This window comes from Strigops habroptila, chromosome 22, assembly GCF_004027225.2.
Source record: "Strigops habroptila isolate Jane chromosome 22, bStrHab1.2.pri, whole genome shotgun sequence".
NCBI lineage: Eukaryota > Metazoa > Chordata > Aves > Psittaciformes > Psittacidae > Strigops > Strigops habroptila.
The window spans coordinates 100,025-128,009 of record NC_044298.2 but is presented as its reverse complement, the minus strand read 5'-3'; the positions used below and the strand labels follow the sequence as shown (position 1 = coordinate 128,009).

At 58.0% G+C, this 27,985-nt stretch overlaps 1 protein-coding gene across 1 annotated transcript; it reads left to right on the top strand.

Moving 5' to 3' along the window:
* Nucleotides 1-8,256: 8,256 nt before the first annotated feature.
* LMNA (lamin A/C) lies at nt 8,257-26,588 on the top strand. Its single transcript, XM_030473849.1, has 13 exons — nt 8,257-8,366; nt 9,389-9,854; nt 21,037-21,193; nt 21,301-21,426; nt 21,517-21,687; nt 21,779-21,904; nt 22,080-22,300; nt 22,390-22,594; nt 22,718-22,825; nt 23,426-23,545; nt 23,629-23,727; nt 25,078-25,329; nt 25,781-26,588. The coding sequence occupies exons 2-13, from the start codon at nt 9,505-9,507 to the stop codon at nt 25,811-25,813; spliced, it is 1,968 nt and encodes a 655-aa protein (XP_030329709.1). The 5' UTR covers nt 8,257-8,366; nt 9,389-9,504; the 3' UTR covers nt 25,814-26,588.
* Nucleotides 26,589-27,985: the final 1,397 nt, after the last annotated feature.

The window sequence follows — 27,985 nt, the reverse complement described above, 5'->3', positions numbered from 1 at the left end:
GACCAACACACGCTGCCAGGAATGGGGCAGCCACAGCTTCTCTGGACACAACCTCGACCCATCTTAGCTTTGCTCCCGAGGGTGCTGGAGTGTGCCAGGCTGCCCGAAGCACACGGTGAAGCAGAATCAGGCCCTGAGCCAATTGAACCCTTCTTCTTATCAGTCTAGACATCCTCATTATCCAGATAAATGTCTGATCCCTCCCTGAATCCCACTAAGCTCCTGCCTTTAGGGCTCAGAATGCAGAGTGTGCTCACCCTCACCCAGCACTTCCCTTTGGATTCGAGCTGCTGCCCCCAGTTGCTGCGCTTGGGAGCGGGTCGTGGACATGTGTTATTAAGAGTTCTTGACCAATTACAAGTCATTGCTAGTGCCTTTATTACTATTATTTAATAGATCCTGTTAATTATTATTATTCATTTGCTTTAAAAGAAGGGTTGCCATAGCAACGGGGAGATGGGAGCTGCTTTTCAGGCACGTCAAGTGGACACATCCCTGCTGCCTCCAAACGGGCTGCAGCCCACCATAGGACAGGGTGGCCTGGGATGGAGCTGGGGCTCCACTGGTGCTCTGCTTAGAGCCCTGTGTGGACTGGTACCAGCAGAGAAGGTGACAGCACTGGGAAGACCTCAGAGCAGCTTCCAGCGTCTGAAGGGGGCTACAAGGATGCCGGAGAGGGACCTTCATCAGGGACTGGAGCGATAGGACAAGAGGTGGTGGGTTTAAACTGAAACAGGGGAGATTTAGGTTGGAGATAAGGCAGAAGTTCTTCCCTGTGAGGATGGTGAGGAACTGGAATGAGTTGGATGGAGAAGCTGTGGCTGCCCCATCCCTGGCAGTGTTCAAGGCCAGGTTGGACACAGGGGCTTGGAGCAACCTGCTCTAGTGGAAGGCGTCCCTGCCCGTGGCAGGGGGTTGGGGCTGGGGGAGCTTTAAGGTCCTTTCAACCCAACCCAGTCTGTGGCTCTATGAAATCATCCTTCTTCATGGAGGTCACAGCCAGAGGCAGCTGCTCAACCCAGCGACTCTTCAGCAGTGCTCTGGAAGCTGCAGCCTTAAGGGGAAGCAGCAACACTGACAACCGCTTGTTCAGTGGCAGCACATCCCACATCGCCCTGATTCACCCCGGCACCAGCCTCCATTCCCATGGGATCATGGGCTCCCTGGGGCTGCAATCACCCTGCTCAGCTCTGGGTGTCCCTGGGGAGGTGGGGCTGGGGCTGCCCCACATGTGGGTAACTCAGGTATGTGCAGCCAGGACCCATGGGGAGGGTGATGCCATAATGGTCCCCATGGGGACAGCCCTGCAGCTCGGGGCTGCGCAAGAGCTGCTTGAGGAGCTCAAGTGGAGGAACACAAAAGAGAGGCAGGAGGGGCTGGGAAAGAGGGAAGGAGGGAGGGAGAATCCCCCCATGCCCGGCAGCTAATCCCAGCTCCGCTTCGAGAGGGATCTCGGATAACAACACTCCGTGGTGGAGGCCAGATGGGTTTGATTTAATAGCGAAGCAGGGGGCTTGGGATCACTGCCGAGGGGCTGGGTCCTCTGCAGGCAGCAAAGGGCACCGGGTGTCGATCCAAGCTGGAGCTGCAGGCAGCCTGTGCTCGGCTGAAATGCCTGAGAGATTCCTACTGCATCCCGGGATGGCTGAAGCTTCCCGCTCCTCGGCTTCATCATCTTGGAGGCAAGAAGGTGGCCCAGGGCAGTGTCATCCCATCCCTGGGACATGCAACAGGGTCAGGTGAGGGAGCAGCACCCAGAGCAGCGATGCTGATGCTGGATTTTCCACTGCTCCTGCCTCAAATCCTGCCCTGCCTTTGCCTTTGCCTTGGAGAGGATGGACTTGGCTTCCCTGCCTGGCAGCCACGGCAGGGAGCGGGGTCATGCAGATGGCACAGTGCATCAACCAGCACCAGGACATGGTTGTTTCTCCCCACAATCCAGAGCCGCGCTGGGTGCACAGGGACACGCAAGGGTAACCCCTGGGGAGGGACGTCTCCTCCCCTCATCCTTTTCCATCCTTTGGTAGGGTGCCAGCCCAGCCTGGGGACTCAGCACCATTTCTTACCAGGCTCTGCTGGTCTAATGAGAAGCAGGTTCTCAGCGTGTGGAAATGAAGCTGTGCCTGTGCTCTCTGTGGTCCAGTGGGGTTCTGGAGTGGGGGGCTATGGGAGTGGAGCTCATCCCACTCGAGATCCCTGGAAACAGGGATTGGAGCATCCATGGGCAGCGCTGTCCCAGGACCGGCCTCGCCTCCTCTGCACTGCACACGGCAGACACGAGGTGGCGCTGCCGTTCGCTCCTCTTCCTGCCTGGGAAAGCGGGATGCGCGGAGCGGAGCCTTGCGTGGCTGAGGGGGAGCATCCCGGCGCTGCCGGGACGCAGGTTCCGCTGTGTGACCTTGCCTGGGCACGGCAAGAGACGCTGTTGTGCCGTGTCTTTGCCAATGCAGAGCCCACGGGGACGGCTGCCGAGGGGAAGGGAGCCGGGATGGAGCCGGCACAGCCATGGGATTGCTCAGAGACTGTGTGCTGGGAATGATGCTGTATAACCTTTAATCGTCATCAAATCACAGCATGGAATGGGTTGGGAGGGAGCTTAAAGCTCATCCAGGTGAAGAGCTGAGGTGGGAAAGAGCTGGAAGAAGGCACTTACCCCAAACACAGACACTGAGGCAGGGACCTGTGCATCGTGGATGGATGAGCTGGGAGGTGGAGGGGATGCTCTATCGGGTGGGCAGCGCACTGCGGATCAGGCAGGGCTCATCTAAGGGGGTCAAGCTTTGCACAGAGAAGTGGAGGCAACTGGAAGGGGAGACTCACCTCCAGCAGGAACAGGAGGGCTCTGTCTTTGTTGTTGGAGCCAAAGGGATTTCCTGGCTGTCCATGAGTTGTTCCCAGTGGCCTCTGTCTTCCAGCCCCTCTTGTGCAGTGGTTCTGGCTCTTGGTGCATCAATCTTCACCCTTTTGGCTCTGTGCACAGTCGGGGTCTCCACTGGTGCTGGCACAAACCCCATTCCTGGCACCACCAGCTCCATCCTGCCCAGTGCAGCCCAGCCCTCGCAGGGTTCTCTCTGGCTTCCCCCCTCCCAAACCCTGTCTGTGGGTTGGAAACAGCAGCGGAACCACAGGGTTTGCAAAGCTCAACCCCAGCACTTGGCAACAGGCAAACAAACAGCCCTGGGCTCCGTCATGCCGCGGCTGCGAGCACAGTGAGCACGGAAGGACCCTCCTCAGCCAGACCCAGCACAAGGCACATTGCATCCGTTTCCCTTTGATGCTCATCTGTTCATTTCCAGCTTCTGCTGCCTTTTATGTCCAAACGCCGGTAGGAAAACTCCCATTGCTCCTCCACACACGTACCCAGCAATGGGCAGCACCAAGAACTTCTGCCTGGCTTTAGCCAGCACACATCTCCCCTTCCAAACCATCTCCCAGGCAATCTAGGGGGTTCCAATCCCTTCCCTGGATACACAGAGCTTCCTCCCCATGGAATCCCAGACTGGGTTGGGATGAAGGGAGCTTAAAGCTCCTCCAGTTCCAACCCCCTGTGGGCTGTGTCCACTCCTACTGCTGAAGGCACGTTCCCTCCCCAGCACTGAGGATCTGGCTGCACCGAGGAGCCCATGGGATTCTCGACACACCAAGTGCATGGGAAGTGTGAGGCCTCGAGACAGGAGCTAAAGCACCATCAGTGCTGGGTTTTCCCCTTCAGATCCCACTCTCTGAGCTTCTCAGTGCTGCTCGGTCGCGCTTGAAGTTGCCTCCGCCCCTGGATGTCCATGGATGCAACCTCTGGAGACATGACCCCTTCTCCAGGGATGCTGCCAAGAAGCACAGAAGGAGCCTTCCCTGGATGCAAGATGCTGGCACCCACTCACAGGGACTGCTGGGGATGGGGAATGCTTTGGGATACATGGAGTAGTCCTCCCTGTCCCGCGTGCTCTGGGGATGCCAGGAGTGCTGAGGCTGGTGTGTGCCGCCCATCCTTGGTCTTTCCCAGTTTTCCCTTTCAAAGGCAGCACAAAGAGATGCGGATATTTGCACAGTGGGTGTGTGGCTCTGGGTGTGTGTCCCGGCACCGTGAACCTTGTCCCTGGCGGCATCCCTGTTCCCATCCATCCCCGGGGCTGCCAGAGGGAGCGGGCGATGCCAGAGGCTGCTCTTTGGCACAAGGTGGGTTTCATCCTGTAGAGCAGGAGCAAAGGTGCTGGGCTGGGCATTGTGCACATGGGTGACACATGGGGAAAAGGTTGGGATTAGTCCATCCTGAAACACCCCTGGAGAGATTTGTCTTGTGGGATCCTAAAAGCCCCCAGGCAAGAGACTTTGGAGCACCCAACCACTACACACGGGAACTGCAGCAGCTCCTGCCTGCAAGTCCTTGGCCCCACAGGGGCTTCCCTGGGGAAGAAGAGGTGCCGGGAGCACCGGTGCCCTGAGGGCTGGGGCTGGGCTGGAGGATGCTGGAAGCTCAGCAGGGCCATGGGGAGCCCTGGAGGCTGACTGGCTTCTGCCCACCTTTCCTGCAGGCTTCCAGCATGGCAGCCAGGGAATGCTGAGCACCGGCAATGGCCTGGCTGCTCTCCAGCTCCATCCTGCACAAACATCCCCCTTGGCAGCTCCAGTGCCCTGCGAGGAAGCTGGTGAGCTGGGATTGCTCTGGCCTTGGGATGAGGGGAGACAGATCCACATCCTGCCCGTGGCGCTGGCTGAAGCCCTGCCAGGGGTTGGAGCCTCCCGTGTTTTCCATGCCAGCGAGAGCTGGCACAGGCCACATGGGAGGAAATCTTCCCAAAGCACATCCCTGCCTGCGAGAGGTGATACCAAAGGATTATCCCAGCTTTAGTTGTGGAATGGGGTCAGGATGGAGCCCCCAGCCCTGTGCCCAGCCCTACCTGCAGTGCTGGAAGAGCCGGGGCGCTTATAGACTTTTTTATAGCACAAACACTGAGATCAGCCAGGGACAGAATGAATCACGGAATGAATCACAGACGGGTTTGGGTGGGAATGGACCTTAAAGCTCCTCCAGCTCCAACCTCTGCCACGGGCAGGGACACCTTCCACTGGAGCAGGTTGCTCCAAGCCCCTGTGTCCAACCTGGCCTTGAACACTGCCAGGGATGGGGCAGCCACAGCTTCTCTGGGCACCCTGTGCCAGCGCCTCAGCACCCTCACAGGGAAGAGCTTCTGCCTCAGAGCTCATCTCAATCTCTCCTCTGGCAGGTTAAAGCCATTCCCCTTGTCCTGTCCCTACATCCCTTGTCCAAAGCCCCTCTCCAGGTTTCCTGGAGCCCCTTTAGGCACTGGAGCTGCTCTAAGGTGTCCCCAGAGCACAGCAGAGGGGCAGGATCCCCTCCCTGACCTGCTGCTCCTGCTCTGGGGGTGCAGCCCAGCACAGGGGGGGTTCTGGGCCAGCTCGTGGGGAGCTTCTCCTCACCCAACACCTCAGGTCCTGCTCCTCAGGCCTCCATCCATCCCCCCCCGGCAAAGCACAAAGGGGTTTGAGTCCTTCGAGCCCCTTCCCACATGGATGGGGTGAGCTGGCGGGGTGCCATGCCCAGGGTGGCAGTTAAGGGGGCACATCCCAGGCTGGTCCTTGTGTAGGAGGCTCCAGCCTTTGCCCCACTGTGTCCTGGGCTGGTGCCAGCCCATTGTATTTGCTTTTCCTGTGTGTGCCAAGCCGCTGCATGGGGGAAAATGGGCAATAAAAGATGAGTGTGACCCCAATGGGGGGTTGTGGGGAGCAGGAAACTGCCCTGCTCAGGATTCCACACTCAGAAGCTTGCTCCTTGATGTGAAATGGGATATTCCGGGTGATGGACACATGGTCCATGGGCTGTATGGAAAACAGGCTGCTCCTGCTCTATAGGAACAACTTGGGGAAGGGGCAGGAGGGCTCAGCCTTCGTTTGGGAGTTGGAAAATGGCCACAAAGCAACGTGATGCCAAACCGGCTTTTCCTTCCAAACCCTTCCCTCGCAGCCAAGCCAGGGGATGCATTTCCCATTGGGATACCTGGAGCGGCCGCTTGGCACCTCCTGGGTTAGGGAAGAGCCCAGAGCATGTCCCCGAGCCCCAGGGGTGCTCTTGCCTCTGCTGCCCCATCCCTGGCAGAGGTGACTTATTCCAGCATCCCAGAGGGACACAGCAGGGACCTGTCCCATGGACCCCATCCTCATGTCTGGGTGTCCATCCGATCTGCTTTAACCCCTTGGCTGCTGAGCACAGCGGGGCTGTGGGTGCTAGTGGATCACAGGATGCTCGAGCAAGATTAGTGCCATTCCTCCTGTTGGCACCTCCGAGCTCCCCCCCGGCCGCTGCTCACTGCGAGTTCCAGCCCTCACCGCAAATGCAACTGGTAAATCTATTAATTTTCCAGCTCTAATTGATGTATCGCTGTAATTACCTCTTATAACAAGGCAATTAGAGCCTATTAGAGAGTATTAGCTAATTAAAGCTCCTCTACACGTACACACCAACCCCCTTATGTGCACAGTTTGGGGGGGAGGAATTGGAAGCCCAGCACAGGGCCTTGCAGGTCAGCACCATGCATTGGGATGCTGGATGGGGGGATCTAGGTCCCATCCCTGCCTCTACCACTGCATCCCTTCACCCTTGGGCATGTCACTTACTGCTCGAGATAAGGGAGGGGGACCTCTGGGTACAGCCAACGCAGTGATTTTCGGCTGCCTGGGGTCCGATGGGAAGAAACTTGGAGGATGGGATCTTCTCCTGCTGGTAGCGGCGTGGGCAGGGATGCAGGGTTAACGCTTTGATGTCTTGTTGGCCAGAAGAGACGGTTGGAAAGAGCAAATTCCCACTTGGAGATGGGATGTGTCTGCTTTGGAAAGAGCTGGAGGAACGATGTCGAGGGGCGAGGGGAGCACAGCCCAGAGAGGGACCCCCAGGCTCCTTGGGAAGAGCCCCATTCCATAAGGCTCCCACCGATGGCACATCCCCATCCCATGGCTCTCCATGCTGGAGCAGCCTTGGATCTGCAGCTCCTCTCAGCACCCCAAACGCGCAGAGCAGCACTCCATGGTTCCAGGCTTCTTTTGCTGACCAAGGAGTGTTGGAGGCTGGAAGGAGGTTGGAATTCCAGCGATGGCGCTGATTTCTGCCTTCCGAGTCCTGCTGGGGGAGATAGCGCCTGTGCTGGAGCCACACAGCCTCCTCATCCATCCCTCCATCACCCCTCACCATCCCCTGCGCATCGCTCCTCATGCACACACTGCTCCAGCTCGTGGAAACCACAGGAATTCCCAGTTCTGGGCACGGATCCTGGCCTGGCTGTGGCAGGGATGGGAGGTGCTGAGCGGAGCCTCATCCCGTGGCTCATCTGCTTTGAATTAAACCCCTCCTGCCTTGCACAAGGGACAAGAACCTCTTTGCCATCACGAGCCAGACAGACCCATGGCTGTGTCGGGTTGGGATAATCCTGCCCTGGTCCAAGGCAGGGCTGAGGGTGTCCCTTGGGACTGGTGGGGACGATGGAGCAGGAGAAGGGCATCACCACCCTGTGCATGCAGCAACCAGAGCAACGGGGGCAGAGAGCCCACCCGGGTCTGTCACCCCCACCAAGGAGGGTGACAAGAGCCCCCCAAGCCCCCCACGTTGTCCTGCTGCCCCCAGCCCAGGAGAAGCCTTCAAATGGGCAGTGAAGGACAGGACCAAGGGCCAGGAGCCAGGATATGGGCCCTGCTGCACCCATGACCCTTAGCTGGGATTTTTAGCTATTGCCCAAGCTCATCCCTGTGCCTTTGCCCTGGCTGCAGTTCCCATGTGAAGTGAAAGCATCTTTAACCCTGTTGTCCTTGTCCTTGGGGCACCGTCAACACCCCTCATGTCCCCAGGCCCATGCATGCGGGTCCCCAGGGCTATAGTGCAGCCAAGGGAAGCAGATAAGTGAGTGGAGGACATGGGGAACAGGCAGGAGGGTGGGAAAGGGAATAGAGCTGCAAACACAAAGGAGAAGGGCTGAGCAAGGGAGCGCGGTAGCTGCTTCCTGCCATTCGGCTGTTGCTTCCCCAAAGTTGGCTGCTGCTGCATTCCCTGTCCCCACCCCACTCCTGCTCCAGTGACAGTGACTCATGGAGCCGGGATTAATCATTCCCGGAGCGCGCATGCACCCACACGCGTGTCCCTCTGCGTGTGCCCCATGTGTTTGCCTGTGTTGCTCTGGTTGCTGGGTGAGTCATTCCCAGCCTGCCCTCGGCTTTCCTGCTCTGAGCGCACTGGGAAGGGAACGGAGCTCAGCTGCAGGACGAGCTGGGACGGCCATGGATCGCGGTGCCCAGGCTTCCACCAGTGTTCCCAGCCGTGGGATACAGCTCCCATTCCAGCTTTCCTTGCTGCAGATCCCAGCACTGTAAGCAGGAACCTATAAAGGAGGAAGCTGAAGCCCCCACAGCCGACCTCATTACTGGGGTGCTACTTCTCCTCTCCCATTGCCATTCTCAGTTTTCCCTCTCCTGTGCAGGAGGGATTGGCTTTTAGTGCCAATGAAGCCTAAGGAGGGGACAAACACCCCCCCAGTAGCACTGGGGGTGCCAGGAAGCAGATCTGGCAGTCAGGAGCTGATAGGGCTCGGAGGGAGGCAGAGCAGCCTGGACCAAGCTGGGAAGACTTGGGAATCATCCCTGTGGGAACTGGAGATAATGGGAGAATGGCTGAGCACTGGTGGGGCTGGGAATGGTGGTGGGAGAATGGGAACTGGTGGAGCTGGGAATGGGTGGTGGGAGAATGGGAACTGGTGGGGCTGGGAATGGGTGGTGGGAGAATGGGAACTGGACTCTGCTGGTGCTCAGAACTGGGGGAGTTCCAAACTGAGCACATCTGGGATGGGAAAGGGGGAGAAAGGGTTAAACTGGGCACAGGGAAACTGGGAGCAATGGGAGTGACTGATGCTAAGAGAACTGGGCAAAGCCAGTGCAATGGGGTGTCCTCGGGTGCCCCAGGGCTCTAGGTCTGTGATGATTTGGGGTTCGGGGGCACCCTGGGCAATGGGTGACCTGGCATTCTGTACTTGGGTTCCCAGACCTCAAATCTTGGGGTGCTCCAGGGTCCTGTGCTTGGGGTATGCCAGGACCCCCTGGGGCCAGCTTGAGATGCCACCTACCCCACTGTGTAGGGCAGTGATGTCCTGGGGGTGCCTGGTGCAGCCCCCCCGAGGCTTGGAGCACTTTGCCCTTTCCAAAGCTGAAAGCTGGGAAAAGCGGGGGGGGGGGGGTGGTGGTGGTGTTTGCAAAGGGGTGTTTCCAATGGGCTCACCCCAAGGCCCCTATTCCCAAGGATGCTTTTCCCGGCTTTCACCAAGCAACAGCCTTGACTGATGCAAGTGGGTTGTCCCCAGCCAGGCCCCGGCTAACTCCACCCTCCTCCTCCTCGCAGCTCCTCCTCCTAGTCGGGATATAAGCGAGTCACCCAGACAAGCAGGAGCAGCCGAGGCGCTCGGTTGGGGACATCGAGCCGTGACCTGAGCCGTGTCCTTTCGCCACCGGACCCCAATGGCGACCCCTTCGCAGAAGAGGAGCACCCGTAGCGGGGCTTCGGGGACCCCCCTGTCCCCGACCCGCATCACGCGCCTGCAGGAGAAGGAGGACCTGCAGGAGCTCAATGACCGCTTGGCTGTCTACATCGACAAGGTGCGCTCCTTGGAGCTGGAGAACGCGGGGCTGAGGCTCCGCATCACCGAGTCCGAGGAGGTGGTGAGCCGGGAGGTCTCCGGCATCAAGGCTGCCTATGAGTCGGAGCTGGCGGATGCCCGCAAGACCTTGGATTCCGTGGCCAAGGAGAGAGCTCGGCTGCAGTTGGAGCTCAGCAAAGTCCGGGAGGAGCACAAGGAGCTCAAAGCCCGGTGAGTGCAGTAGGGATGGATGGAGGGACGGATGGATGGATGGATGCGGGGGGGGGGAATGATGGCGGGACGGTCACTGTCGTCATGGCTGGCAGCGAGCCGGGAGTGAGGAAATAGAGACCTGGAGGAGGCCGGGAGAGGAGAAACCCGTGACCTGGCTAGAGCTGGAGTGTCCATGGCAGGGACCAAGAGGGGAGGGAGGGTCTCCCGGCATTCCCACTCCCTCCCAGCACCAGGAATGCCCTCAGAGGGGGGGTATTGGAGCGGGTCTGTGTGACATGGGGCTGGTGGCCCCTCCGCGTTCGTTGTCCTGGAGCTATTCCCAATCAGGCTGGGGCGCAGGGCAGGAAGCGGTGCCAGGCAGCTGGCTCCGTCCTGCCCACTGAGCTCGCCCTATTTTCCTCTGCTGTCTTTGCCACTTAAAGAACCTGCTCTGGTTTTGTTTGCCTTAACCCTCCCTGTGCCGTGGGGTCCCCTGGGGCGATGCCTGCATCCCCATCCCATCGGCTGCCTTCGGGCGATGCATTCCCACTCTGCTCTGAGGCTCAAATTCCTCCCCCCAGCCCCTTCCTGACAGGTTTATGTCATTCCCTTCCTGACATAGGGACCTCCCTGCTGTTGCCGACTGCCTCTGCCCTTCCCATTCTGGGAACGTGTCCCCTGAGGACATGGGTCTTGGCACGGGTCAGTGCTGGACCAGCCCTGGGCTTCCCTGGGGCTCTGACAGCCCCGGTGCCATTGGCTCTGCTCCCGAGTCCCGCTCCACGTTGGAGCGAGTGGGTTCCCCTCTGTCACTGGGGCAGGATCAGGACAACTCCCTTCTTCCTCCATTTGCTCTTTTGCCTCTCGCTCTGGACGCCTCATTTGGAGCCATCTCCAACGAGGCTAAAATTAACCTCCCCAGAAGATGCCGTCAACGTTCTTCCGACAGGGAAGGGGTGAAGCGAAGCCTTTCCCAGCGCTCCCGGAATGCCGGGCGCTGGGTTATATATAGCTCCATTTCCCATGTGCTGCTGCAGCGCTGGGCTCGGATAAGGCGCCGTCCTTGCTCACAGCTCCCGGGGAGCTGAGCTGAGCTGTCTACAGGCTTTTATGCTGCCTGATGCAAACTAAGAACTATCTTGGCCATGGTATGAGGAGGGCTGGAAAACACGCCCAAGCTGCCTGCTGCTGCTGGCTGGGTGCTGCGTGCTCAGCCCGGAGCTAGTCCTGCAACAGAATAGATGATGGGCTTTATCCCTGCGATGGAAAATGCTCCTGGAGCTTCTTCACCACTGGGGGGGGGGGTCCCAAAGAGCAGCTCTTTGGCTGGAGGCAGGTTTGGGTGGGGGCTCAGGGCTGGTTTCTGAAGGAGGGAGGTGTTGAGTCGTCTCTGACTCATGGGCTGTGAGATGGAAGAGCAGATATTCATCGCCGCCCTTAGCGTGCCACCACTCTGGGCACCAGCATCGGGGCCGCTTCCCCCCCCACACACACGGAGTCATTGCCAAGGGGCTGTGGCTCATTGTCACATCACCAGGGACCTTCTCAATGTGATGGAGTTGCTCAAAGGGACCACAAACCGAGATGCTGCTCCAAGGGCTTGGTTTGGAAGGGGTGGCCTCAACCTTTGGGCCGTGGGGGAATAGTGGATGGGTTGGAGCCATTGGAAGGGTCAGGAGGGACTTGTGTGCTGCTGTCGTGGTGCTGCTCCATCCCGATGGGCAGGGAGAACCGGTCCTGCCCACCCGAGCCCCTGGCCCAGCACCTCGTCTCACTGACCCTGACACTGGGGAGCCCCAAGCTCACCTCATCAGCCGAGGGGAAGCTCCGGGTATCTCCCATGGGGCAGGCAGCAGTGGGGCTGTGTTATCAGCACCCCCAGCATCACCGCTGCCCGCAGCTGCGGTTGTCTCACCAGCACAGAAACGGGGCTGGGGCTGTCATGGTGCGTTGTGTGGGGCACTGTGCCTGGTGCTGGGGCCACCCCATAGCACCCGGTTCCTGTCCCTCCCATCCAGGGTGGTGCTGGGTGCAGGGTGTGCAGCAGGAGACAGGTCTCACCAGCTACCGACTCACTGGTGCAAGAGCTGAGTGGGTGAAGGAGGGTCCGGCCAGCCTGGTATTCCCTGGCTCCCTGCCCTGTGCCTCCTGCCATCCTGCTATTCCCAGCCGGCTGCTCTTCCCTTGGGCTGGAGCCTTCCTATTTTGTGTTCAGCTGCTCCCAATGCTGGTCCAGGAAGGGTTTCCCAAAGTCCCCACCCTGGACTCTTGCACCTCATTGTCCCCTCCAGCACCATGGGGAGAGCCAGGACCAGCCCAAAATGTCCCTGACCTGCAGTCCCCAAGGATGGGCAGGAGGGTTTGGAGGGCACCGGCTCCAGCGTGGCACTGGGCTGCCGCGGGGAGATGCACTGCACCCCGGTCCTGCCCATCCTGCCATCTCCATGAGCTGTGGGGGCTTTGGACAAGGAATGTAGGGACAGGACAAGGGGAATGGCTTTAACCTGCCAGAGGGGAGATTGAGATGAGCTCTGAGGCAGAAGCTCTTCCCTGTGAGGGTGCTGTGGCGCTGGCACAGGGTGCCCAGAGAAGCTGTGGCTGCCCCATCCCTGGCAGTGTTCAAGGCCAGGTTGGACACAGGGGCTTGGAGCAACCTGCTCCAGTGGAAGGTGCTTGGAGCTGGGTGAGCTTTAAGGTCCCTTCCACCCAACCCCTGCTGTGGCTCTACGAAAACCGGAGCCGTTGCCATGCTCCACTGAGGATCCCCCTCATCCCACATCCCAGCAGCAGAGGTTGGTCATTGCCAGCTCCCTCCTCCGGAACCAGACCGTCATTGGAGCGCGGCTGCTGAGCGATGGCTTCCTCAATTGCAGCCCCTAATGCAATTAAACTGGTGCTGGAAGAGCCTCCTCCTCCACGCCCAGAGCTCATCCCTGCCCTAAGGAGGAAAACTGTGTTTTCCAAAGGTGGTTGTTGGGGGAGGAGAAGCTCCTCCAGGGGCAGACCCAGCAGGCACTCATCCCGCATGGGTTTTGCCCCGTGTTCCACAATGACCTTCCAAGCAGGAGCAGGAAAACAGAGCCAGATGAGAGGAGAAGGGATAAAGAACCCCAAGCCCAGAGCCTCCCGCCGCAGGGCTGGGCGCTGCCTCCAGCCATGACGTGCTTGTGCTGGAACACTTTGCGTGGGGGTAAACCTCAAGCTCTTGGCCTGTTTCCCCCTCTCTGTCTCAGAGAACCTCTGCCAGGGAAGGAGCAGTTGGGTTCTGAGGAGGCTTTGCCCTTTTGGAGCACACAAAGAACAGCTTGTGCTGCTGGAGGATGCTTTGGGGGAGCAGGAGATGTGGAGCCGGGGCTGCTCCAGGACCCCCCATCCCTCAGGGACCTCCTTACATCCACAGCTCTTTCTCCACAGGGATATTTCTTCTCTGTGCAAACATCCAGCCCCATTTTGTCCCAGTAGGAATATTTCAGGCAGATGAAGCTGCTCCAACACTTTCGTTTCTGTGGCTCTGCTCCCATTGCTGGCGTCTTACCCACTCCTGCTGCAGGGCTGGGCCGCCCCGGGAATGAGGGGAATGAGAGGAAATCCTGCTGCCTTCACCACTTGTATTGCGGTAGGATCCACCCTGGCAAATTAAGGGCTTTATCCCAGAGATGGGGGATTAAAGAGAAGCAATTCCAAAGGGAATTGTGGCTGCTTTTGGTGTGGGGATGCTTCCCCCCCTGCCATGCAGCGCCTAGCACGGCGCGTCCCAGCCTGCCCTGGCTGCACTTGCTGCCACAAGTGTTTTCGTGCCTCTTGCACGTCACTTCAGTTGCCTGATTCCCAGTTAACGCTTCAGCTCCAGAGCTGTTCCCGGCACGGAGGCGTGTGGAGAGGCTGCTCCCAGCTCCTTGTGCTGAATTGATGCCCTTTGGGAGCAGCAGTTTCCTTCCCTGTTGTTGGCAATCAGGGCAGGAGGAAGCCACTGGAGCTTTCCCCCCCAGTCCTGGCCAAAATGAGGGTTGGCATGGACAAGTTCTAACCCAAACCGTTCCGTGATTATATATATAGAGTCCCTGGTAAGCATTGGCCTTTTGGGATGCGAGAGCCCAGAACCACTTCCCGCTGCTCTGCCGCCAGCTCCGCTCCCCATTTCCCGGTCTCTTTCCAATGCCATTTGCTGCACCAGCTCCTTTGTGGCTGGCTCAGCACGTTCCCAGCAGCTGGGGGCACGTGTGTGCCCGCAGCCCCTCACCGTGGTGCCAGGGCTGGGTGAATAGCCACCGAGGGGTGAATAGCCCCGGTGTGGAGTGAGCAACTGGTGCAGCACCGGTGCAATGGCAGCTGTGGCCGCGGCTGTGCTGGGTCACATCCAGCACATGTCTGAGCCTTGTGGTGCCATATGGGACTGTGGTGATTAAGGAAAGTCCAAGGGGGTGGAAGCTGGATGCTGGAGAGGGACCTTCATCAGGGACTGGAGCGATAGGACGAGGGGTGATGGGTTCAAGAGGAAACAGGAGAAGTTCAGGCTGGAGATAAGGCAGAAGCTCTTCCCTGTGAGGGTGCTGAGGCGCTGGCACAGGGTGCCCAGAGAAGCTGTGGCTGCCCCATCCCTGGCAGTGTTCAAGGCCAGGTTGGAGGCAGGGGCTTGGAGCAACCTGCTCTAGTGGAAGGTGTCCCTGCCCGTGGCAGGGGTTGGAGCTGGAGGAGCTTTAAGCTCCCTCCAACAGAAACCAGTCTGACTCTATGATAAGTTGGTTGATGAAGTGCATTGAATCGAGCCCACAGGAATGCCACAAAACCAAACTGGGGTTGGGACATCCCTGTTCTGAGCACTGCTGAGTCAGCATCACCCGTTGTCCATCATAAACCAGCTTCCTCCCACGATGAAGGTGAAGGCGCCGGTGGCCGGTGTTCCCCTCACAGCCATGAAGCTCTGTTGCTGCCTTCCCATGGTTAGAGCCAGGAGATGCTACAGCAAGAGGGCCAAAGTTCTCCTGCAGCCCAGGGACTGTGCACGGTGATTACCCACTGCCTGGACTTTGCCCCGCTCAGTTATGGGGTTGCACCTCTGCAGGCGCTGGTGCCATGTCCCTACGACGTGGGGATGGAGCCAGGGTTGGGAGCCAACAGCTCTTGTGGATCACTTGGATTCCTGCACCGGGGCTGTGAGTGGCTCTGTAGAGGTGGTTTCTGATAGCAGAGGTCTCTCAGCCCGCTTGGACAAAAGCCACCTCCAGCCACGTGCTCTGCCCTGCTCCATGCAGCTTGGTGCTCCCACTGGAGCAGGTTGCTCCAAACCCCGTCCAACCAGGCCTTGAACACTGCCAGGGATGGGGCAGCCACAGCTTCTCTGGGCACCCTGTACCAGTTGCCCCATTTCAGGTATCAGTCCCCATTGGGAAGAGCCACTTGTCCCCTTCTCCTTGCAATAGGGTGGCTGAGCAGACCTCTGGGCTCACCAATGGCTTTGGGGCTCGGTGGCAAAAGTGGAATTAGAAGAATATCAGGCAGAAGTTCTTCCCTGTGAGGGTGGTGAGGAACTGGAATTGGGTTGAATGGAGAAGCTGTGGCTGCCCCATCCCTGGCAGTGTTCAAGGCCAGGTTGGACACAGGGGCTTGGAGCAACCTGCTCTAGTGGAAGGTGTCCCTGCCCGTGGCAGGGGGTTGGAGCTGGATGAGCTTTAAGCTCCCTTCAACCCAAAGCAGGCTGTGGTTGTGCGATGAATAAGATGAGTCAGGCTCAGCCCTGGGGCTGGCGCAGGGTGCGGTTGCCGCCGGCTGTCGCTCTCGCCTGCCCCTTCCTTCCTGGTGTGATGGGTGCTCGTGGATAACCTGCTCCCAGCAGCGCCCGTGGGGTGCAGCGATCTGTCGTGCTCATCTCCTCGCATCCCTATGGGTGACATGAGCAACGGTTTGGCAAAGCTGAGCTTTCATCCCATGGGTTTAAACTTACACCCAGGGATGCCACGTCATGGCTAGTGGGGAAGTGGGTATTCCCTGCACTCCGGGCTCCATCCTGGAAGCTAAAGCAGGCAGAGGTGAGCTGGGAGCCTCTGCCTCACACAGCACAGGACTGGCCTCCACACAGCACAGCACTGGCCTCCTCATCCCTGCACCCAGCTGCCTTTTCCCAACGGAATCACATCCAGACCCGCCCCAGCTGCAGACGGCAAACAAGGCAGCAGCAGGCAAACAGACCTTGTGCAGAGTAAACATTTCCCTGCCCTTATCTGCCTGTGCTCCAGAGCTGGGAGCAAATCCTTTAATTCCTGGGAAGACTGGATCCCACAATCCCTGCTTTGTTCCTTGAGCAAATTTTCCTGGCCGGAAGCTTTGTGTACACGGATTGATGAGGAATGGGGTGAGGTGCTGGTCAGGAGGGAGCCCTTGAGCTTGCTTCTTGGTTTGCCTCTCCTGGGTCCTCTCTGCCTTGTCCCATCAGGGACCCCATTCCCAGCCATGGATCCATGTGCTGGCTGGGCTGCAGCTTTCACCCTGCAGCCCCCATAAGCAGAGCGACCTCCCCACTGCTTTCCATCACCTTTCCATGCAGAGGTGCCACGGGAAAGGGGGCCACAGCCACATTTCCATGGTGGCAACTCATTTCCTTGCTCCTGGGGCTGGAATTTGCATCCCTGCTCCTTTTCTGCTGCCCCAAGCCCTGGCTGCATTGCCAGGGCCCAGCAAAACACAAGTTTAGGGCTGTTTTCCCTCCCTGCCCCAAGGATGTGATTAACCTGAGTGACTCAGCTCTTTGGGTTTAAGTCCATCTGTAATCCTGCCCCCACCGTGTTGAATCCCCCAGGGAAGCCCTGGGAATCTGCACTGTGTCTTCAGCCTTGCAGGTGATGTTTGAGAGGCTCATTCAGCACGAGGAAGAGGTATTAAAGTCAATCTGATGCTCTGGGATTTCTATGGAGGTGCAATTCTAGGAGTTGTTTGCACAGAATCATGGAATCACAGCCCTGGAAGTGGACAAGGCCAGGCTGGATGGGGCTTGGAGTGACCTGCTTTAATGGAAGAATACACCCTGCCCCTTGTCTATGCAGGCACAATTTCATGCCTGGGGGATGTGCAGTGTGGGCAGTGGAAAGCCAATTCCCATCTGTTCCCCCATCGACTCCCACTTCGGAGCCGGCAAAACCCCTTTTTCCAGCTATAAAACCCTTCTGGTAATAGCATCCGCCCTTCAAACCCACGGAGCCCTCCTGTTACCGGGGGAACTCAGCCCAAACAGCCACGTCGCTCCGTGATTTGGGATTTCCATTGGAGCTGGGATGAGTCACCAAGCCTGGGATAGGGAGTGAGTGGCATTGGGGCTCCCCACGGCACGGCGGCTCTGTGGCTTTTGAATGTGCTATTTGTCCTCTGAAATCCCATTTCCAGCTTCTAAGCCACGAGGGAAGGGGCATCATTCCATGTCGTGGTCACGCGTGTCCATGCATCCTGGTGCTGATGAAGCCAGGTTGCTTTTCCCTGTCATGAGAGGCGAGGATGTGGGGAGACGGCGCAGAGTGTATCCATGGAAAGGAAAAAAGCTCCTTCCAAGGCTTCGTGGGGAATGTTTGTAGCCGATTCCTGGAGGAATCAAGCTGGGAGCAACCCCCAGTGAGGCTCCTGGTGGTGGGGGTTGTGGGGCAACAGGAATCAGTATGATTCTGAGTCCATTTGCATCCCTATGAAATGCCCTTTTCTGGTTCCAGCGGGTTTGATTCCCTTCTAGGATGCATGGAAAAGCCAGCTCCCCATTCCAGGAAGAGGAAGCTGAGCTCTTAAGAGATGCCAACAAGCTACGTGGAGCTGAGCAAACCCCTCATCCCTAGGGATGAGCGTGCCCAGCACCGGGAAGGGGCTTTGGCCCAGCGGATGCTGGAGGGTGGGAGCTGTTTCCATGCATCCATGAGCGCTGGCATTCCCTGGCTGTGTTTGGCAGGGCTCTGGACCTGGCAGGATGCTGGCTGCGTGCGGATGCTGTCCTCTCCATACGTTGTGCCGGCTCTTTAGGGCCCGTGCTTGGAGACCGGCTCTGTTTATCCTGGTGACCTGGCAGAGGCATGGATGAGTCAGGAATTGGGAGAAGCTGCTTTGCCACATTCCCATTGCCCCACCACAGAGGCTTTCCTCACCCTGTCCCTGCTGCTTGTCCTCTGGGGCCCTGGTCCTTGCCATGGGGGAATGATCCCTGGGATAGGGGAAATGATCCCTGAGATGGGGGTAATGATCCCTGGGGTAGGGGAATGATCCCTGGGATAGGAGGAGTGATCCCTGGGATGGGGGATTGATCCCTGAGATGGGGGAATGATTGCTGGGATGGGGGAATGAAACCTGGGATGGGGGAGTGATGCCTGGGATAAGGGAAAAAGATTTATCCATGGGGAAGAAGCTCCTGACTTGGCACCTCGTCTGGAGCGGGACGGCTGCGACTGGGAGGCAGGGAAGGAGGGAAGTGCCTGGTTCTCCATCCCACCTCCATGGTCCCTTCCCAGCAGCCTCATGCCTCAGCCAGGGCTCGGGGAGGGATGAGGATGGGGTTTGAGCGCGCCCGGAGCATCCCGCCTCGGTGAGCTCTGGTGGCTGTGGCCTGCCTCGGCTTTCCCAGAGGGAGAGCCCAGATCCGGGCTCCTGCCTGGGATTCTGGGACAGAAGGAAGGGCAGCAATAGAAAGAGGGGCAAGGATCCCAAGGTCTCCAGACCCTGAGGCCACCCCATGCGCTCTGCAGGCTCGTGCCTGTGCCTGTGCCTGTGCTGAGCTCGCTCCGAGCAGATCCAACTTTCCATGAACGTTGGGATTTTCTGGCAGCCGCAATGGGTTTTTTCCCTCCTTCCTGCTTTTAAAAGCTAAAAATAGTTTGGAGGCCCCTTTTCCCTCTGTCTTTTCTCTCGAGACGTTTGTTCCTGAAGGATTTGATTCTCTCTTTGTGTTTTCTCCTCTTGGCTTCAATAAATGCTCGGGTTTACACTCGACTCTCCCAGTGTAGGGAAGCAAATCCCATGGGATCTGCTCCAAAAGTGGGGCTGTGCCTCCCTTTGGGCTGACAGAGCCTTTGAGATCCTTTTGGCTCTCACAGGCAGGATGGGGAGAGCAGTGGAACACACGGAGAAGGAGGAGGAGGATGGTCCCTGTTCATCCCTTTCCCGAGGGACGTGGGAGCGACGCAGCTGCCATGGAAGTGATGTATTTTTAGCCCAGTGCCAGTTGGAGCCTGGGAGGCTGCAGGGAAATAAAAGCAGGATCCGATGGGAAGCGAGGGGGGAAAACCCAAACTGTGGGCACAGGAGAGAACTTCATAGAATGGAACAGTTTGGGTCGGAAGGGACCTTCCGAGATCATCACACAAACCCTATGTGGCTTGAAGGGACATGGGGGGACGTGCTCAGGTCCCCAGGAGCCTCCGGAGGAAAGGGAAGGATGGGATAATGTTCACCTCATCCTTCTCTGAGCTCCTGCGTCTGGTCCTCCCTGGGGTATCCCAGAGGCTTTTAGGGAAAATAGGTCTGTCCTCAAGTCTCCTGGGATTTACCACAGGGCTTCCTGAGCATCAGCGTGTCCAATCTCAGCCTTTTTACTTCTAAATGGTGCTGGTGCCCCCTAAAGCATCAGAGGCTCTGGATGTGCCCGGCGCTGCACATACCCCAAACCCCATCCCAAAGAGCCAGTGACCCCCCAGTTGTACCCAGGTCCCAGAATTCGGAGGTGGTTAACTCCATCAGGAACAGCGGGATGGATCCCTGCCGGCAACGCTGGGGTGGCCGCTGTGAGGAGCTGCTGCCAGATGGGACAGCTCAGGCTCTGGATCCGCTCCCAGATGGCATTTTTGTCCCGTGAGTCAGTGCCATGAAAGGAGTGGGATGCACTGGAAGGACCGTGGTGCCCCAGGAAGGGGGTTAATGGAGTACGGCACCGGGTGGATATCTTGGAATGACTTTTCCGTGGCTGGCTCAGGTCAGAAAGCAGAAAGAAACGCAGGAAAAGCTGCTGTTGGCCAAGCAAGGAGCCTCCTACACACAAGTCTGGGAATGTCGGTGCTTGCTCATCCTGGTGGGCAGGAGGAGAGGAGTGGAGCAGCTCCTCCATGTGTTCCCGATGTGAAGTGGGGCAGATCCTGCTGTGGGGCCACCAGCTCCTCCCTGCTATTTCTGAGCCATGGGGGCAGGAATTCTGCCCCAGGAATGTGCACCACGTGCCTGTGCACATCCTACACCCCATTGTGAAGGAGGAGGGGTGACGACCTCTGTTCTGGGCTGGCAGCACAACCACCCTGGTGCTGACAGGCACCCACAGGGCTGTGCTTTTTATAGGACTTACCAAAATAGCGTCAGGTTGTGTATGGGGTGGGAGCCGGGTCGGGTTCCCCAGGCACAGAGCAATGGGTCCATAAGGAACAGCCTGGACCTGCTCTTGGAGGGCTGGAAGAGCGAGGGGAGGAGCGAGGGATGGGATGAGGTGATGCTGGAGGACAGGAGAGTCACCCACAGTGCAGTGTGGGACCGTGCCTGCCATATACACTGTGCCGTATACACTGTGCCGTATACACTGTGCCATGCTACACTGTGCTGTATACACTGTGCCATATACACTGTGCCATGCTATACTGTGCCGTATACACTGTGCCATGCTACACTGTGCTGTATACACTGTGCCATGTACACTGTGCCGTATACACTGTGCCATGCTATACTGTGCCATGCCATATACACTGTGTCATGCTGCACTGTGCTGTATACACTGTGCCATATACACTGTGCCATGCTGCACTGTGCCGTATACACTGTGCCATATACACTATGCTATGCTACACTGTGCCATGCCATATACACTGTGCCATATACACAGTGCCATATACACTCTGCCATCCCATATACTCTGTGCCATATATACTGTACAGTATACACTGTGCCATGCTGCACTGTGCCATGCCGCACTGTGCCATGCCATATACACTGTGCTGTATACACTGTGCCGTATACACTGTACCGTGCTGCACTGTGCCATATGCACTGTGCCATATGCACTGTGCCATGCTGCACTGTACCATGCTGCACTGTGCCATATGCACTGTGTCATATGCACTGTGCCATATACACTGTGCCATATGCACTGTGCCATGCTGCACTGTGCCATGCTGCACTGTGCCATAGACACTGTGCCATATGCACTGTGCCATGCTGCACTGTGCCATAGACACTCACCCATCCCATGTGGTCCCTGCAGGAATGCCAAGAAGGAAGGGGACCTGCTGACAGCGCAGGCGCGGCTCAAGGACGTGGAGGCTCTGCTCAACTCCAAGGAGGCCGCGCTCTCCACGGCCCTGGGCGAGAAGAGGAACCTGGAGAACGAAGTGAGGGACCTGAGGGCGCAGGTGGCCAAGGTGAGCATTGACAGCCCCTGTCCCCCACCATGTCCCCGGCCAGCCGTGGGGCAGAGCCAGGGCCGGGTGCTCAGGAGCCCGCTGTGACCGTCCTCAATGCCCTGCAGCTTGAGAACGCCTTGGGTGAAGCCAAGAAGCAGCTGCAGGATGAGATGCTGCGCCGCGTGGACGCCGAGAACCGGCTCCAGACGCTGAAGGAGGAGCTGGAATTCCAGAAGAACATTTACAGTGAGGTGAGCCTCCATGTGCCGCGGCAGATAACACCCCTCCGGCCGAGCCATGTCCCCGTTCCCAAAGCTGATCCCACTGTGTCCTGTCCCCAGGAGCTGCGGGAGACCAAGCGCCGCCACGAGACGCGGCTGGTGGAGATTGACAATGGGCGACAGCGGGAGTTCGAGAGCAAGCTCTCGGAAGCCCTGCAGGAGCTGCGGAGCCAGCACGAAGCCCAGATCAGGCTCTACAAGGAGGAACTGGAAAAGACCTATGGGGCAAAGGTGAGCAGCACCCCACGTGCCTTGTCCCCTCCTCACCCTGCCCCATAGGGGTGATGGGGATGGTGACCCATCCATCCTTCGTGTCCTCCAGCTGGAGAATGCCAAGCAGTCGGCTGAGAGGAACAGCAACATGGTGGGTGCTGCCCATGAAGAGCTGCAGCAAACCCGGATCCGCATCGACAACCTCTCCTCGGAAGTCAGCCAGCTCCAGAAGCAGGTGAGTGAGGACCAGGGGGGTCCCTCTGATTTAGTGTGTGGTGTCCCTGCCCACGGCAGGGGGTTGGAACTGGATGATCTTAAGGTCCTTTCCAACCCAAACCATTCTATGATCCTATGCTCCATCAATGATTCTTAGATGGAGCAGCCACCCTCACCTTCCCTTCCCTACACAGTTGGCCGCCAAGGAAGCGAAGCTGCACGACTTGGAGGATATCCTGGCCAGAGAACGTGAGACCAACCGGCGCCTGCTGTCCGACAAGGAGCGAGACATGGCTGAGATGAGGGCGCGCATGCAGCAGCAGCTCGATGAGTACCAGGAGCTGCTGGACATCAAGCTGGCTCTGGACATGGAGATCAACGCCTACCGCAAGCTGCTGGAGGGCGAGGAGGAGCGGTGAGCATGGGGTGCTGCACCCAGCCGGCTCGGTGGGTCCCGGCCCTTGTGTCCTCACTGATCCCATCTCACCTTCTCCTCCTGCCCAGGCTGAGGTTGTCCCCCAGCCCGTCCTCCCACAAAGGTACATCCCGGAGCCACTTGTCCACCCCGGGCTCCTCCAAGAAGAGGAAGCTGGAGGACAGCGAGAGCCGGACCAGCTTCTCCCACCATGCCCGGACAAGTGGCCGCGTTGGTGTGGAGGAGGTTGACTTGGAGGGGAGGTTCGTGAGGCTCAGGAACAAGTCCAACGAGGTGCGTTTGCCTTCAGGGAGGATCCAAGGGGGGGTCAGTTCAGCCCTACTTCACCCCATGGGGAGGAGGGAACAGGGACAAGCTGATGAGGAATGGAGGGATCTAAGGATGGGTCTCTTGCAGGACCAGGCGATGGGGAACTGGCAGATCAAGAGGCAGAATGGAGACGATCCCCCCATCACCTACCGCTTCCCCCCGAAGTTCACCCTGAAGGCTGGACAAGTGGTCACGGTGAGTCACTGCCCAGTGACAGATCCAGCCAAGATCCCAGACACAGGTCATAGAATCAGAGAACCCCAGACTGGGTTGGGTTGAAGGGACCTTAAAGCTCACCCAGTCCCAACCCCTGTCACGGGCAGGGACACCTTCCACTAGAGCAGGTTGCTCCAAGCCCCTGTGTCCAACCTGGCCTTGAACACTGCCAGGGATGGGGCAGCCACAGCTTCTCTGGGCACCCTGTGCCAGCGCCTCAGCACCCTCACAGGGAAGAGCTTCTGCCTTATCTCCAACCTGAACTTCCCCTGTTTCAGTTTGAACCCATCACCCCTTGTCCTATCGCTCCAGTCCCTGATGAAGGTCCCTCTCCAGCATCCTTGTAGCCCCCTTCAGACACTGGAAACTGCTCTGAGGTCTCCATGCAGCTTCTCTTCTCCAGGCTGAACAGCCCCAGCGTTCTCAGCCTGTCCCAGATGGGCTGTTGGAGACATGGAGCGCTTGGACCTGGGGTGCAGGCTCCTTGGCACGTGGCTTTTCTGAGGGACAGAGCCATGGCCCTGGGCTCTGGGCTCTGCAGACCTGAGACGTTGCTTTTCTCTGTGCACTTCTCCCTAGATCTGGGCCTCAGGGGCTGGGGCGACCCATAGCCCCCCCAGTAACGTGGTGTGGAAAGCCCAGAGCAGCTGGGGCTCTGGGGACAGCCTGCGCACTGCCCTCATCAACTCCAATGGGGAGGTAAGAGCCCAAGGGCAGCTCCAGGGCACAGGGTGGGGGTCAGCAGCCACCTAAGCCCCCAGCTCCTTCCCTGTCCCCTGCAGGAGGTGGCCATGCGGAAGCTGGTCCGCACCGTGATCATCAACGATGACGATGAGGATGAGGACGATGATGAAGTTAACATCCACCACCGCCATCACCACGTGAGTAACGCAGGGGGCTGTTGGAGGGATGCTGGGGGGCTTGGGTCTGGCCCCAGGCAGGATGGGAGGCAGCTCAGCGTCACCTGGATCAGTCATTACAGGAGAAGGCAGTTGGGAGACTGCTGTGGAAACCACCACGTGGGAGAAGCCAATAGATTTCTGGCACCTGCAGAAGATTCCTGTTTGCCATAAAAGCTCTAGAGACCCTGCTGGAAGTCATCTGCAAGCCTGAGCAGCCTTCACCTGCTGCAGAACAGGCTGGAGGAACCAAGGAGGGGGGCTGAGGTGGTACCTCGCATTGCTCGGAGGTGGAGGACAGGATGGCGGGACTGGAGGGAAAGCTGGATGCTGCTCCTGGGGCTGTGGGTCTGCATCCATCATCCACTTCCCTCTGAGTTCTTGGGATCTGAAGAGCTGTGTGAGTCAGATATTGATGATCCCTAAGCTCCTGCAGGCCAGTGCTGCCCATTTATCCGGGGCTGGATCCTTGAATCCTTTGCAAGAGTGAATTTCCCATTGGAAAGCAGTCAGCTTGTGCTTTCCCAGGCAGCGAGGAAGAGGATGCTCTTGGATAAGCACAAGAGAAGCACAGTTAAGATGAGTCCTATGTGCTGAGAGCCCTGGGGCAGTGGGGACAGTTCATCCACCTGCAGTGTGCCAGCCCCAGTGATTTGGGATGATGATGATGATGATGATGATAATAGTAATAGTAATAGAGTCATGGAATGGTTTGGGTTGGAAGGACCTTAAAGCTCCTCCAGCTCCAACCCCCTGCCACGGGCAGGGGCACCTTCCACTAGAGCAGGTTGCTCCAAGCCCCATCCAACCTGGCCTTGAACACTGCCAGGGATCATCATCATCATCATCATCTAAGAGTATTAATAATAGTAATTAGAAGAGAAAGAAGAAGAAAAAGGAGAAAGAAGAAAAACAAGAAGAAGAAAAAGAAAAAGAAGAAGAAAAGGAAAAAGAAGAAGCAAACGAAGCAGCAGAAGCAAAAGAAGCAGAAGCAGAAGGAGAAGCAGAAGCAGAAGAAGAAGAAAAAGAAGAAGAAGAAGAAGTAGAAGAAGAAGAAAAAGAAGAAGAAGGAGGAGGATGAAAAGAAGAGGAGGAGGAAGAGGAGAATGTATAGTTATAATTAATAATAATATAATTATTATTGTTATTACCACTATTACTTTCAAAACAGGGGATGGATGGGATGGGTGGCGCATGCACCCTCTTTGAAGACTACCTTGAGGAGCCCTCCTGGCTCCCACCATGGTCCTCAGGGCAGGGTGCTTGAGGCAGAAGATGCTCTGGCGGGTGCTTGAGGTCCCTTTGTCTGTGTCCCCCCTCCCTCTGGTGCAGGGCAGCTGCGGTGGCCCCGGGGACCCCGGTGAATACAACCTGCGCTCACGCACCGTGGTCTGCGGCACGTGCGGGCAACCGGCTGACAAGGGGGGCAACCAGAACGTCGCCACCATGTCCTCGGGCTCGTCCACCTCCAGCGTGACCGTCACCCGCAGCTACCGCAGCATGGGCGACTCCGGCAGCATCGGCCTCGGGGAAACGCTGGTGACCAGGAACTACCTCCTGGGTGACTCCAGCCCTCGTCGGCAGGTTAGTGCCTGGCTCCGCACTGCCCTGGTGCTGCCGGAGCCCACCATGACTCTTCATCCTCCTCTCTCAACAAGGCAGCACCTTCCTCTTCCTCCTTTCTGCTTTTCCTCTTGCTCTGGGCACCTTTGTAAGGGGAGGGACTGGGAGAGGATGTCCACAGCATCTCCCCATCCCATGCTTGACCCCTGGGAGCATCCCTCATCCCCATGGCTCTCATTCCACCCATCATTTGTGCTGGGCACTTGCAGATTAATACCCTCAATATCAATCAATACCCTCCTCTAATTCCCCAATTCAGGTCTAGAAATCCCAGTGCTGAGGGGAGTTCATTGCATCCCGAGGGGATCGGGGGGGATCCCACTTGGAATTTGCTGCCTCCGTCACAACCAGGGCAAATAATCGATGACAGTGATTTGGGTTTCATGCGCTGCTTTCCCTCTCTTCCTCCCAGGCTCAGGCCGTGCAGAACTGCAGCATCATGTAACTCCGTGGCACCATTCCTGGGATCCCTCGGCAGGTTTTGCTTTCCCAAAGCCAGAGTACTTTGGTGTTTTCTTTTCAACCCACTGACATCCAGCACCAACGTTGGGATTTTTTCTTTTCTAGAGCAGGAATTTTATATATAAATCTATTCAAAACGCTTCCAGATGCTTTGATTTTTTGTTTTTGTAAAGAAAAAAGATCTATTTCTATAAAAAACAAAAACCAAACAAAAAAAAAAACCAAAAAAGCTTTTTCAGCTTCCAAATCTTTTTAAAACTGCAGCCAAAGACAAGGAGGAATTGTGTTTACGGAGCAGGAGATTGGAATTCGACAGCTCCATAGATGCTATCCTAGTATTTGCCAAAGCTTTTTCTCTAGGGCTGGGAGAAGCGAAGCCATTCCCATGGGGCTGAGCAGAGCAGCTCTGATGCTGGTGCCTGACGTGGAGCGATGCCTCGAGCAACTCGGGCTCTTTTGGGGATTTGCTCCCCAAATTCCCATTTTTTTCCCCCTTTTTCCCCCATTTTCAGGTCCCCGCTCGCGGGCATCCGGCAGCATTCCCGTCACTCCATGTACTGTATTCCCCAGCCCAAGCGCCTCTTTGCCCCTTGGGGTCTCTCGTTTATAAGCAGCCAAGTTGTGCCTTAGCCAAGGCGGGAGCCGCTCCGGAGCAGGGATCCCGCACGGCATCACGGGTGGATGGAATATGGGAAGTGAAACGCCCTGGAGCTGTATGCTGGGACCAGATGGATTCGGTGGATGGGGTGATGGACCTCGCTCCTGCAGGACCCACTTGAACGTCCTCTTCGGGGGATGCTGCATCCAGTGGGGTTCAAACCCCTCTTTGTTCTCCAGTGGTAGGAGCTCAGGAGCCCTTTTCCAGGCAGGATGAGGCCAAGGATGCTGTAGGAAGCATTGAGGAAGGTTTTCCTTTGAGTGAGGGGGATCTGGGGGGCAGCTCCCCTCTCTGCCAGGCTCCATCCAGCTCTTGACCCCCAGCCTGAGGACAGGATCAGGCCCCCGGTGCGAGCCCCCTGCTCCAGCGGGATATGGTGACACCGCGTTATGTATCTGTGCTTGCAAAGCTTCTGTATTCCTGCCTCTATTTCCTTCTGGAATCAATAGAGCTGATCCCTTCCCACCCTGTGTGCTGTTGTCATTGATGTCCTGGGAAGCGGGTCGGGATTGTGGGACCGGAAGCCCCCCAGCTCCAACACTAGTGAAGAGGGGATGGAACGTGGGGAGAAGGCTCAGAGATTCCCTGCCCCTGGGCTTTTGGGAAGCAGAAATCCCCCTGGATGGGACAGATTGGGGGGGGGGGGGAGCTGTAGAACCTGAGTGAGCCCCAGGGTGCAGCTTTGCTCCTACCACGGGATGACCCCAGCACCCCACCAAGGGGACCCCTTCCCCGTGTATTCCCGCCCTGCCCGGGCTGTGCCAGGCACTGGAATGAGGCGGGAGGAGATGTGGCAAGAAGGAGGGAGCTGTAAAGCTGGTCCCTAATCGGCTTTACTGGGCCTGGCGCTGGGAGCCGCGATGTGAGGAGCACGGACGGGTGAGCGCAGGCACAGGTAGGTGCCCACCCAATGGGTCCCCCTCATTGAACGGGGTCACAGCACCCTGGAGATGGGTGCAAGCAGGGCTGAGGGCAATGGGTTCCAAGGGGTGAATGGGGCTGGTGACACTGGGGCCCTGCCACATCAGGGCTGGTGACACTGGGAAGTCAGTGCCCCTTCGCCTGCCTCAGTGCCCCACGAGCTGTGGGCTCCTTGCACGGCCCCATGGGGACCTTGTACAGCACCTGGGGACCTTGTACAGCACATGGGGACCCCACACATCCCATGGGGACCTTGCACAGCCCCATGGAGACCATGTACAGCCCACGGGGAACTCACACATCCCATGGGAGCCTTGCACAGCCCATGTAGACCTTGCATAAGCCCCACTGGCGCCTGGTGCAGCCTATGGGGCCCATGTACAGCCCATGGGGAGCCCGTATGGCCCATGACACCTCACACAGCCCATGAGGACCATGCACAAGGGAGCCTGTGGCAGAGCCCCAGCCCAGGTTTGGGGTTCTCCTGCTGCAGCCACAAGGCTGAGCCCAGCTTTGGGCTCCCCAGGGTGGGTGACAGGAGGGAAATGAGACCATGGCCCGTCCGCACCCACTTGT

Coding starts and splice junctions, on each gene's coding strand:
- LMNA (XM_030473849.1), top strand. CDS start 9,505: ATGGCGACCCCTTCGCAGAAGAGGAGCACCCGTAGCGGGGCTTCGGGG. Junction 21,905..22,079: donor TCAGCCAGCTCCAGAAGCAG/GTGAGTGAGGAC, acceptor TTCCCTACACAG/TTGGCCGCCAAGGAAGCGAA. Junction 22,301..22,389: donor CTGGAGGGCGAGGAGGAGCG/GTGAGCATGGGG, acceptor CCTCCTGCCCAG/GCTGAGGTTGTCCCCCAGCC.